Below are 12,676 nucleotides of genomic sequence, written 5' to 3' on the forward strand. Positions count from 1 at the left end.
AGAGCTGCAAAAAAAGACACCCGCGCGGAGTCCCAGATCAGGATGAACTTGCTACGGAGTTACCGCCCCGCGGGGACCCAACTTTCCTGCGCTTGCGCGCCGCAAGGCCTTCTGGAAACTGTAGTTCAGGGTCAGGCGCTTTGGCCACAAAAATTTCGACCCGCGCCGTGCCTCACCGGTGCGCCTGCGCGCTGCAAGATTTCTGGGAAATGTAGTTCCTGCTGCCGAGGGGGAGCGCGGCCTGCCGGGAAGTGTAGTTCCCGGCTGAGGCGGCCGGGCTGCGGCTGGGAAGGCGCGGAGGCAGGCGCGCGGCGGGCAGGCCTGGAGGGGGCGGGTCCGCGCGGGCCTCAGAGCCGCCCGCCCTGCCCGAGGAGAGCGAGGTCACGGCCTGAAGGGGTAGGAGCCGCCGCCGCCGCCGCCGCCGCCGCTCGCGAGGGGCCGAGCGCCAGGCCCGCCGCCATGGCCTACTGCCGGCAGGAAGGTAGGCAGGGCGCGCTGCCATGGAGACCGCCCGGGAGGCCCGGGGGCGACGCGCGGGCCACTCAGTCCCCGCAGGCCCCGGCGCCCCGCGACCCCGCGGCCGGCGCGGGCCACCGAGGCGACGCGCATGTGCCCTCCAGGGGACCCTCGGGGGCGGGCGGGGCGGCGGGGTCGTCCAACCCCGGAGTAAAGTCGACCAAATCGAGCCCCGAGGGGGACACGGGGCTGGCCCAAGGTCACGGTGAAGCTCGAACCCGGACCCCAGAGGGGCCTGCACGTGGGAGGTCCCCAAACGGGCGGCGGGGCGGTCGCATCCGGTAACTGGACCTGCCGGGGACGCGTGGCGGTCGCCCCTGGGAGCACCCACGTGGTCCCGTTTGTACGGTTCAGGGACTGAACCCGGGGGTGCTCACCCCTGAGCCCCGACCCCAGCCCCTTTTCTGTTTTATTTAGAGACAGGGTCTCCCTGAGCTGCTTAGTTGCTCACTAAAAATTGCTGAGGCTGGCCTCCAACTCGCGATCCTCCTGCCTCAGCCTCCCCAGCCGCCTTGCCTCTGCGCCGGGCTGCACACACCTTTTTTTTTTTTTTTTTTTTTTTTAACTGTCCTGGAAAGTTGCCTCGTGGGCCAGACCGTGCAGTGCTGGAGTAGTGGCAGCAGTGGGAGCATTTATTGAGCTCCAGCTGCATATCAGGCGCCATTTACGCTTTATAAGTCTGATCTCATTGACCTCTCAGCGACCTTGATAATTCAGGCTCTGTTATACCGCCCATATTTTATGGAGCAGTAAAACTAAAACACAGGTGGCTTGAGCAGAACCACAGAGCTGGAGGACTCCCAGACCTGGCAATCTGGTTCTAGAACCGCATTGTTCAACCCAGTTTGCGGTTTGGACCTCTCTGCTGGGAGGAAGTATCCCTTGGCCCTCTTCAGAGTGTCCCCCGGTCCGTCACTTCCTCTCTGTTTCCACCTGTACCCGGTGGCTCAGAAGAAGCCCCCTCTATGGTAAGGCCTGTGGTCACCTGAGCTGCCACCTAACCCCTCCTCCAGTCCTGAGTCCAGCCTGGGAGGTGGAGAGGCTGGGCTCCATTCATTCCGCAGAGGTCACCAGGCACATTCTCGGGGCCAGAGAAGGCAGGTGATGGGTGCCTGAGACACCCATGGAGAGAATCAAAACTCAACTAGGGATTAACGTTTCTTGATCCTTTAAAAAAATCCGTTGATTCTGGGGTTTAGGAAAATGATCTCAAACCCCTTCCTATCTAAAGCCTTCCTTTCCAACCTGCTGCGTGTCCCTCCAGCCTCTTCTGTCCCCTGCCTGGCCGCTCTCCCCTCTGGGTTTATTGCCTTAGCCAACTGTGTCCTTCCTCCCACCCCCTGTTGCTGACTCCTTGTCCTGTAAGATCAGCTCCCACGGGGGAGACCACCCAACCAGATGACCTGACCCCAGGGTAAATGATGTTGTGGAGAAATCCGGTGGTAGCTGGTAAGGATTGAAACAGGGGCCTTCCTTGACCCTTTGTGACTTTCACATTCTAAATTTTCTGAAATTACCTTATTTTTTGTCTTGTGTGTTTTCTCTTGCCAACCTGAGAGCTAGCACCTTATAATAGGTGCTCAGATCTTCTTTGGGGGGTAGGGGTGGGGGACACCAGGAATTGAACTCAGGGGCACTCAAGCACTGATCCCCGTCCTCAGCCCCATTTTGTATTTTATTTAGAGACAGGGTCTCCCTGAGCTGCCTAGGATCTAGCTTTGCTGAGGTTGGCTTTGAACTTGCGATCCTCCTGCCTCAGTGTGTTGAGGCGGCAAGATTGCAATGTGTGCAGTCGAGGGGAGAAATAAAGAATGGCCACGCGCTTCTGCCCCTTTCGATGCTTTATTCACTCAAATTACTCTATACAATTTCACTCTATAGGTTCTTAATCAAGAAAATGACAATCCTTAATGCCAGGCACTGCCATAGACATAATGCATTCACAGCAAGCAATTCTGGATTAATTCTAGTGCTGCAAAGCCCACTTAATCATGACAGGCTGGTGACAGACCTTCCCTCTGCGTGCTGAGTTCAAAAGTCTCAGCCTTAGGCTTTAAGTCCAGCAGATGCACATCCACTCAGGCCTCGGTGACCAGGTCCAGACCAAGACAGGCTTTTCCTGGTGTGGAGTGGACGACCCGTGGAGGAGAGGGTCCTGGGGAGGAGTTGGGGCTCTCACCAGGGTCCAGACAGGCTGTAGAGTTTGAGAGCCGTGAGGATCATGCAGAGGATCACTGATGACAAGTGATGGGACGTCAGGTCCTCAGGGCCCTCCAGCTGGGTGCATCCTTGTTCCGGCTGCTCATTGGCTCTATCATTTATACTGAATTTGGGGGCTTTTGACCCCCATTTCAGTCCTTACCAGCTCCCACCGGGTTTCTCTATTAGATCATTCACCGTGGGTCAGATCACCTGGCCTGGTGGTCTCCACCCTGGTCTTCTGGCCTTTCCCTCTTACCAGGCCACGACAGCCCGCCAGGGCTTCACCCTGTTAATCAGGGGGAGGGAGGTGACTGTCTGAGGCCACACGGGGGACTCGGTGGGTGCCTGGGGACACTGTAGGTTCCCAACTGGAGTTTTACAGTGGAGTTGCCTGGGCTCAGGCCTCTGGCCGTCCTCACACTCAGCCTCCAAGCCCTGGGGATTACAGGTGTGTGTCACTCCTGTGTGCCACCGCACTTAGATCTTGATGCGATGACCCGTGCCTGCCCTCTGTCCTCAGTGAGTCGTGGCTTGTGCACAGTTATTGGGAGGCTCCCCAGCCTTCAGGTTGAAGGCCGCGGCTTGGCATTGAAGGCCACCTAGCGTGGGCTCCCTGGCCTTGGGCTGCCCACTCCTGCTAACGCAGAACCTGCCTTCTCCTGTTCAGTGTACAAACATTTATTGAGCGCCTGTGGTGTGCCAGCCACTGGGCACGGGTAGCGAGGAAAGTAACTGTCTCTGTGCCTCCTTGGGTGGCACGGTGGAAAAGGTTGGATGACCACATTACCAGGTGATGGCGGTCACAAACCCTGGTAGGTGACACGGAGACAGTGTTGTGAGAGGCTGGGCAGGGGCTTGGTCAACACTTTCAGTCCTGACCTGGTGCCTTCGGGCTTTCCCATGGCGGGGACATTTCTTTCTGGAAGGTCTTGTCCCTGCATCCTCCCCTAAGATCTTGGTCGGGGACCTTGCCCTGGTGGGATCCCACCCGTGGGCCTCCTCCTTGATGGCAGCGCATTTTGGGTTCGGGGCTCAGCGCAGGGTGGAGGAGGACGGCTCCCACTTCCAGATCTTTCCTGAGGCCTCTGGTTTGCCCGGGACTCTCCTGGTCTCCTGTGTCCTTGCCAGTTGATGCCATTGTCCCCTGAGTGGCATTTCTGGAGAGGGCAGGGGCCCTTCACTCCCTCTGTCTAACCCGTTTCTTGATTCTCACTGAGCTGGGGAGGCAGGACTGCTGGTGGCACCTGTTCTCTGAGACCCAGAATGTTCCTGTGACAAGGAGGCCGGCAGGGCTGGAGCCGACGGGCGCTGCAGCCCTCGGGTGCTCGGGGTCCCGATGTCACTGTGCGCCGCAGGGTGTCCTGTGCTTAGCCACGACCTGGAGACACAGATTCCTCTTTGGTTCGGCGTGGTCCTCTCACCTTGGAAATGAACTCGAGGCTTGGAATATTGTATTTCTCCAGGGAGGTCCCGAGAGAGCTCGTGGAGCCCTGGCCTGGCTGGTTACCTGACCAGTGACCATCTGTGACTCTAGCTCCGTCCTCAGGCGGGTCTGTTGAAGAGTTGGTGGCGCTGACTTTGCAGCACATTTCAGTTTTGCTCTTCTTGATGGTGCTGAGGTTGCCACTCGGGCCTGGCACTGCTGGGCGAGCGCTGTCCCTGGGCCTGGGCACGTGCTAGCTGAGCTCCTCTGGGCGAAGACGATCTGCCCCTGTTGGGGAAGGACAGGGGACGTCCTGATGAGGAGCACTTTGCATGGGGTGCAGGCCTGTAGGGATCAGCTGTCACTGCTGTGCCCCCACAGTCTGAGCGACGGGGTATCAGGGGTGCACAGGACGCCTCGCCCCTGGGGAGGGACAGGGGTCATCCTTGCATTGTGCTGGGCTGGTGAGCCCTCTTCCACTGTGTGTCCCTGTCCCCTGAGAAGCACAGACATGCCAGGCAGCTTGACTCAGCTCTTTTGGGGGAGGCCAGACTCCACAGATGCTTCCAGAACGTGACCGCGTTTGGACCTTTTGGGCCTCTGCATCAGATCTCGGTCAACAAAATTGCCAGAGCCCAGCTGTGAAGTGGGCGCCCGCTCTCCTGTGCAGCACAGCTGCAGGCGGCCGTTGCCAGGGTTACGGGGCGCGCTGACAGGGCCTGGCCAGGTTCACATCCTCCCCTGGCAGAAGGACACACGAAGTGTTGAGGCCCAGATGGCCTCAGCGGGCAAAACCCAGGCGGGTGCAGGTCCCAGGCCATGTCACAGAGAGGCTCACCTGCACTGCCCACCTGGTCCTGGAGACCCTGCGCAGGTGTGAGTGGGGAGGAGAGCACACTGGACTGTCCTTGTGTCCCCTGATTTGTCCTCATACACGTGTCACCAGACTTTGGCTTTCACCCTCCAGAGAGCCCCCTGTCTGCAGGCTGAGGGACACTTTTGGAGGTAGCCTGAAGACGCATTCCCCCGCCCTGCACTGGGATTGACCCCGGTGCTGTCCCGCTGAGCTACGTCCTGCCCTTTTTATTCTGAGACAGCGTCTTGCTGAGTGGCTCAGGCTGGCCTCCAGTTGTGATTGTCCTTCCTTAGGCTCCTGGGTCATGGGGATCCCAGGCCTGTGCCACTACGCCTGGCTGAAGGAGGCCCCAGCTACCATTTTTTTTTTTTTTTTAGTTCTGTTTCGTGACGGGGTCTGAGCTGCTCAGGCTGGCCTCCACCTGGCCTCTACCTGGCCTCCGCCTCCCGAGCAGCTGGGTTGACAGTGAGCACCACTGCGCCAGCCCTGGAGAAGGCTTTTAAAGCACTACGTACCTCCTGTGGCCTCAGCCGAGGGTCCCATCAGCCCAGCTGTCCTAGGATCTGGTGGGTAGTCAGTAGGGCTGCAAAATTTGGCCTTGTACTTTTTCTAGAATTTTCTAGAAGGATCCTCCTTGTTCACTCAGCAAGCTTTTCACTGCATTCTCAGCAGGGGCAGGGGTTGGGCTTCAGAGCCCCGGCAGGCAGTGCCCGGTGGTGCCAGGCCGCGGTCAGCCCTTAGGACTGGGCCTGCTGGGGGAGGGGATCGTGGTGTCTGGGCAGGATCCACGTGGACTTTGGAGCTCCCAGCCCCAGGAGCCTGGGCAGGTCACTACCCAGAGCCTCAGGTCAGCCCCATAAAGTTGTACAGTCTTTAAGCCTGAAAGGGGGTCCTTTTCTCTTTCAAAACTGGGGAACCAGTAAGAAGACTGAGCTGCAGTTGGGGAGCAGAGGGGAGGTTTTTTTTTTTTTTTTTTTGGTACCAGGGATTGAACTCAGGGGTGCTTGACCACCGAGCCCCCTCCCTAGCCCTAGTTGTGCTTTATTTAGAGACAGGGTCTCCCTCAGTTGCTTAGAGCCTCGCTGTTGCTGAGGCTGGCCTTGAACTCGCGATCCTCCTGCCTCAGCCTCCCAAGTTGCTGGGATGACAGGCGTGTGCACTGCTCCAGCCAAAGGAGACTTTTATTCTTGGTGAAGGAGGAGAAGTGGGAAGTAAACCCTCCAATGTGTTAGCACCCTGTGGGAGGAGGCTGCAGATAGAGGGCTAAAGGAATGAGGGGGGCCAGGTTAACAGGGGGGTGTTCATGGATTATAATAAAGCTGGAGGTCGTCCGGCCTCGCTGGCAGCCATCCCCACCTGGCCAGGTCCAGCCAGCCCGCCTGAAGAGCCTCCTGTCCTCCAAGACAAGCAAGACCAGGGTGGGACAGAAACTCAGCGAGGCCAGGCAGTGCGCGACCAGGACAAGGTGCTGCTGTCCCTCTCTCAGGGTGGGGTGGGTGGAGAGACCAGCTGACGCCCAGGACCAGAAATGGACCAAGCCAGCCTGCCCTTGGGGACCGCAGGACAATGGATGACCCACCAGGCAGCGCTGGGGACAAGGTGCTCCCACGCACAGGGGAAATGGCTGCCGTCTCTGCTGGGGTCACCAGTGGCTAGAGATTTGGGGAGGGTGGGGTGCTGTTGGCGCAGCCAGGAGTCGCAGAGAGCAGCAGGGAGCTGGGTGTCCCCTGGTCATCTCGAGCCGTCACCTCCTTCTGGGCCTGGGATTTCCCCTGTCCTCAGTGGGTCGGGTGCTGATGAGGCTGTGCTGTATCAGGGTCACTGGAAGGCCTGCTGTATCTGTCCCTGTCTGGTGGGTCCCTGCCCCTGTCTGCTCACCGCCCTCCATTAGGAGGAGCTCACAGTGTGGCCCTGGCTTGGCTGGAGGCCTGGGGACCTCGGCATCAGAGCCAGGCCAGGATTCTGACCCTGAATGAGGGTTGAAGCCTGGCTCCCGTGCTGGCCACTGACGTCAAACACACCAGCACTCTGGATCGCTCCTGTCCCCAGCACTGCGCTTGCTGGGAAATAGCCCACAAGTGTCTTGACCCTGGTGTGCTCAGGCCACCTGTGTGTCAGCCTTCGGTGGCAGGTTCAGGTGTCCTTTCCCATCAGGTGGCTTCTCTGGCGCTGTGGGCCAGCAGGGTGGGTGGGGGCATGGCCAAGGTTGGGGGACACTGGGCGGAGCCCTGGAGTTCACAGGTGCTGTCCTGTCTGGGTTCCTGAGGGTCCTGGTCTGCAGTCCTTCTTGGTGGCGAGGGAGGCGTGTGCCGGTTACTGTTGGCACAGTTGGAGACTCGCACCATCACATCTGTCTGGGTTTGGGGCCTGTGTCCCCTGGCTTTGCAAGGTGGGGTGTGTCTCCCTGCACCCCGATCCCAGTGGGATTGTGTCGCGCTCCTGGTCTTGGTTCCAGTGGCTGCTGGATCTTCCCCAGAGTGAGTGATGCGCTCCAGGTTGAAGGTCCCCCGGCAGGGGTTTGAGTGGCTCTTAGGGGCACCCAGTGCAGTCGCTTCTCTTGAGTGAAACATTTTCCTCCTCTTGTGTCCTAACACCAGGGAAAGATCGCATCATATTTGTGACCAAAGAAGACCATGAAACTCCCAGCAATGCAGAGTTGGTGGCCGATGACCCCAATGATCCATATGAGGAACACGGTGAGTGACGGGGGCTTTTGGCCACCCACAGGCACCTCCTGGGCTGAGGCTCAGTGTGGACACTTCCTTTCCCACCTGGTCCAAGCTGAGGCTGGGGTGGAGGTGCCATGTGGGCCCGGGTCGGCTTTGCAGGCAGCGCATCCTGCCTCTGCCCTCCTGGGGTTTGGCTCTGGCCTAGGTGGCCGATGGATGACGTCCCAGGGGTGGACGTCGGATTCCAGCAGTTGCAGGTAGGCAGAGGTGACAGGGATCTGTGTGCTCTGTCAAGTGACCACATTGCACTCTGCCAACCTTATCAGCAAGCAGTTGTGGGAATTGTCCTGTGAGGCTGCTGCAGTCCCCGCTGTCCCCTGTGAAGTGCTCCAGCAAGCACCTGGCGTGGAAGGATCACTTACAGACGGGCAGCTTCCAGCAGCAGGATTCAGCTCACCTGTTAGAGCCATTGACAGTGATGACTGGGCCTAGGATGTCAATCTTTTTTTTTTTTTGGTACCAGGGACTGAACCCAGGGGTGCTTGACCACTGAGCCCCCTCCCCAGCCCTATTTTTAATTTTATTCAGAGACAGGGTCTCACTGAGTGACTTAGGGCCTCACTTCTGCTGAGGCTGGCCTCCAACTTGCGATCCTCTTGCCTCAGCCTCCCCAGCTGCTGGGATGACAGGCGTGGGCCAGCTGGGTCCACTCCAAGGCTTTGGGTGTTGGACTTAGACAGAAAACTTAGCCAGTTCACCAGTCAGTAGTGCCCAGTTTGCCCACCAAAACCCACTTCTGAAAATAACAACAATAAAAAGCCCAAACCCTTTCTGACATTCATGCTGGGCACTAACAGGACTTGTGGTGTGAATTGGTGACAAATAGGACCCAAGAGCTGGCAGCTGACCCTGGAGTGGGGGGTCCTGGTGGGAGGGGTTCAGATGCTGTCGCAAGTGTAGATAGTGCTGGGTGGGAATCTTTGTTCCTCAGATTAAAGCCCAGGATGTCTATGTGGCACCCTGTCGGGGACAGTGGCAGGGACAGCTCTCACGCAAAGTGTCAGTGTCCTGAGGAGGGAGGACAGCCACAGGGGTAACTTGAGTCGGAGCTCTGTCACCTCCAGTGCTGTGTCTGCCTTTAGTTCCAAACGAGTTGAGCAGATTTTGTTGATCCATGAAGACTCCAGAGGTCACGGACCAGGCTTTGTTGGGCTCTCCTGGGGGAGGTTTAAAACATGTACCCCCGGCTGTGAGCCCCTGCCCTGTCCTGCTCCTGCCCTCTAACGATAGGACCTGGCTGTGATCCTTAATGTCACCAAGCTGGCTCTCAGGGTCTGGATGCAGGTGTCTTATCAGACTGAGCCTCCAGGGGGCAGCATTTGTACCCCTTTCAGCCCCCAGGTCCCTGAAAAGTGGGGAGAAGTGGGGAGATGGGGTCACACTGGGGCTCTGGCCGCAGTCCTGACTTGGATCCCATGAAACCCAGAAATGGTGTCAGCTGGCGTAGGCAGGGCGGCTGCAGGAGACCCTCAGAGGACCCCGTGGTCACCAGGCGTGGCTCATTGCACAGGGGCTGGTTTTGCTTTTGTTGGTTTGGGGTGCGCCCATCGTCACCCCACTTTATGAACGAGGAACAGTATAACAGGTCCCCTCATCCGTGAAGCTTCCCAGGTTAGGATTAAGAGGGGGGTTCAGCCGCGGACCCCGGGCACCAGGGCACAGTGCTGTGCTGGGACATGTCCTGGAGTGAAGGGTCCCTTGGAATCTCGGTGGCATTTTAGAGGCTCTCTTGAAGAGTGCTCTCCGTAGAAGACTATCAGAGCACCAGGGGGTGCTCTGCCATGGAGCCACATCCCCAGCTCCTGTTACTTTGAGACAGGGTCTTGCTAAATTGCTCAGGGCCCCACTAAATTGCTGAGGCTGGCCTCGACCTTGTGATCCTCCTGCCTCAGCCTCCCCAGCTGCTGGGATGACAGGTGTGCACCACCGCGCCCTTACAGTGACATCATCTAAGTGCTCCTGCGCTGGGAGGTGTTTTAGAATAGAGATGAGCGTTGCCCGTGGAGAGGGATCCACGGCCACTCTGTCCAGCTGAGCCAGGGAACTCTGGACTCGTGCTAGGCATTTGAACTTGATCCAGATCCAAAGGTAGGTGCCCAGGGGAGCGCCTGCCAGGCCTGGGGGGCGGCTGACGTGGCACTTTCTGAGACCCTAGAGGACCTCTCACGTCTTCCTGCCGTCTTCCTGTTGCAGGCTTGATACTGCCAAACGGAGACATTAACTGGAACTGCCCGTGCCTGGGGGGCATGGCCAGCGGCCCCTGTGGGGAACAGTTCAAATCGGCCTTTTCCTGCTTCCACTATAGCACAGAGGACATCAAGGGGTCAGACTGTGTGGACCAGTTCCGGGCCATGCAGGAATGCATGCAGAAGTACCCGGACCTCTATCCCCAGGAGGACGAGGAGGAGGAGGAGGAGAAGAAGGCAGCGGAACACGGAGAGCCAACGGCTCCCCCCGAGGCCACTGTTACCAAAGACGGGGTGGACTCCAGCTAATGCAGGCCCTGAGGCCCCGGGTTCTAGCTTTTCGTCTGCAGAGTGATGTGGACCTTCTGCAGAGAACCTTTGAGTCACCCACCCTCCGAGAAAGTGTCTTTCCTGTCCTGCTGTGTGCACTGTAATGTACAAAATGACTCCTGTCGATGATCGGGGTGACCTGGCCCCCTGACACCATGGGGTCCCAGGTAGGTGCGTCCCACACACGGCCATCCCCGAGGGTGGCCGCCCCTCTGACTTCTCTGTCAGGTTGCCCTGAGCTTTACCACTGTCACACACTGTGCTGAACCTTCTCAGCAACCCCAGGTCACCACCCCGGAATGTTCCTGTGAGTGAGCTGATTTGATCTGATCCATCCTGTCCCTGTTAGTAGATCTTACTCCTCTTTGGGAAATGAAATAAAAACCAAAAAAACTCTATCAAAATGCTGGCGTGGGGCCGTCCCTGGTAGAAGAGGCCAGATGGTCAGGGCTGGATCTCTCAAACCGTCTTGCCTTTGGGTGTGTGAGGAGGGACTTCATTCCTGATGAAGTTTGGTTCCCGTGTTTGCATTGAGCTCCGGGTTTCCCACGGTTAGAAGGTGCAGACTTGGATGTTGGGTTCCCAGCCTTTTGCTGGTTATGCTGTCCGGAGCCCTGGCCGGGTCTGCTCACACGGGCTCTCTCTCTGGTCCGCTGCAGTCTTCTTGACAGGTCGGGACCTAACTGTTGCCAAGAGAGGACATGGTGTGAATGAAGTGCTCAATGAAAAGGAAACGTGATTCCTACCTGCGTCTGAGCGTGTCTCTTATTTTCACAAGTTGGGCATACTTTGGATATAAGGAAATAGGAATTTTGGAAAATTGCAGTTGAAATTCCTCTTTTAAAGATCCCTACAAACCGGGTTGAGTCTGTTAAAAATTTTCTACCGTGAGTTCAAAGCCAGCTTCTTGGCTTCCTGCAGACATTGCAGTAGCTCCTGACGGGGGTGATGCTCCCTCCCATGTGGGAAGAGGAAACCAAAGCCCCTGGCCTCCTTGGCCTCCCCGACCTCCCTGGCCTCCCTGGCCTCCCCGGCCTCCCTGGCCTGCTGGACTTCCTGGCCTCCTGGACTTCCTGGCCTCCCTGGCTGGGTCAGATGAAGTGGTCATCCTTGTGGGCGACTCCAGCTCGCCAGACCTTACAGAATCACCCGAGGGATTTTGGGGGTAGGATTCGGTGGGCTGTCTTTGTAGGTTGTTGGATCGAGGGTCTGTGTTCCCCACTGGCTGATGGCCAGAGGCCTCAGTTCTTTGCCACATGGGCCTTGCCTTCACCAGTGCTTTGAACAAGAAGTCCCAAACCATCACCTGTCATCAGCCGGGTCCTGTGTCATTAATTCCTGTTTTGCTTGATGTCGATGTTGCGATTTTGTGAGTCCAGCTTTTCCATTAAGTTTCTGGAAATTTCAGTCCATGCTATTCGGAGGGTCTCAAGTTATCAGAAGCCTGTTTGATGAGAGTTGTGCAACTTTTCCATGAAACTTCTTAGAGACATGACACTCTAGGGTTATGTTGTTTGCAAAGAACTTTTAGCGAAAGCAAGAAGATTTCAGAACTGGGCACGGTAGTCCTCGCTACTCGGGAGGCTGAGGCAGAGGGGAGGCTGAGGCAGAGGGGAGGCTGAGGCAGAGGACCGACCGCTGGAGGCCAGCTTGGCAACATAGACTGTCTTGAAAAAAACTAACAGAAAAACCCTAAATAACCATGATATAAAGGTCTGATAAGAGTTTGAATAATAACGATGACTGGAAATTTTGGTTATTTCTGTGTCAGACAACAATTTGACCTTATGATCGACTGATAACATACAGTTTTGTAATGTACATTACTAACCTTACAAATGGAACTCAAATTTGAATATCATTTCTTATTCGATGATGTTTCCCACATAATTTTAGCATATCAAATAAGCCTTCTGAAGTGTTCAAACGTTAGTTTGTGGTTAAAAAAAATTTAAATGCTTTATTGAAATAGGATCACAGGTGTCAGTGTATAGTTGATAAAAATGTGAATTTTTTTGGTATTGGGAATTGAACCAGAGACACTTAACCACTGAGCCACATCCCCAGCCCTTTTTTTTTTTAATTTTGAAAAAAAAAAGTTGGCCGGGGAGGCCAAGTTGCTTAAGACCTTGATAAGTTGCTGAGGCTGGCCTTGAACTTGTAATCCTCCTGCCTCAGCCTTCTGAGCTACTGGGATTACGGGCGTGCACCACCGTGCCCGGCACAAAAGTTAATTTTAATAAAACCTTATAAATGAATCCATCAGTGTTCGCTCTGACCACTCAAGAGATTTTCATAATTTTATAAAAACCTTTTTAAAGACCCATCAATCTTACCTGATTTTTTATTCACTCTTATGATTCTCTTTCAACAAAAATACATCTTGTTTTTAATGGTTTTTCATCAAAAATACTTCCTGCTTTCTTTGTACAGT

At 56.4% G+C, this 12,676-nt stretch overlaps 1 protein-coding gene across 1 annotated transcript; it reads left to right on the plus strand.

Annotated features, from left to right (window-relative positions):
- The first annotated feature begins 42 nt into the window (after positions 1 to 42).
- Chchd4 (coiled-coil-helix-coiled-coil-helix domain containing 4) lies at positions 43 to 10,987 on the plus strand. The gene is made up of 3 exons (XM_027931974.2): positions 43 to 481; positions 7,595 to 7,693; positions 9,920 to 10,987. The coding sequence occupies exons 1-3, from the start codon at positions 43 to 45 to the stop codon at positions 10,219 to 10,221; spliced, it is 840 nt and encodes a 279-aa protein (XP_027787775.2). The 3' UTR covers positions 10,222 to 10,987.
- The last annotated feature ends 1,689 nt before the right edge of the window (positions 10,988 to 12,676 follow it).

The sequence above is a fragment of the Marmota flaviventris genome, chromosome 20, assembly GCF_047511675.1.
Source record: "Marmota flaviventris isolate mMarFla1 chromosome 20, mMarFla1.hap1, whole genome shotgun sequence".
NCBI classification, from domain to species: domain Eukaryota; kingdom Metazoa; phylum Chordata; class Mammalia; order Rodentia; family Sciuridae; genus Marmota; species Marmota flaviventris.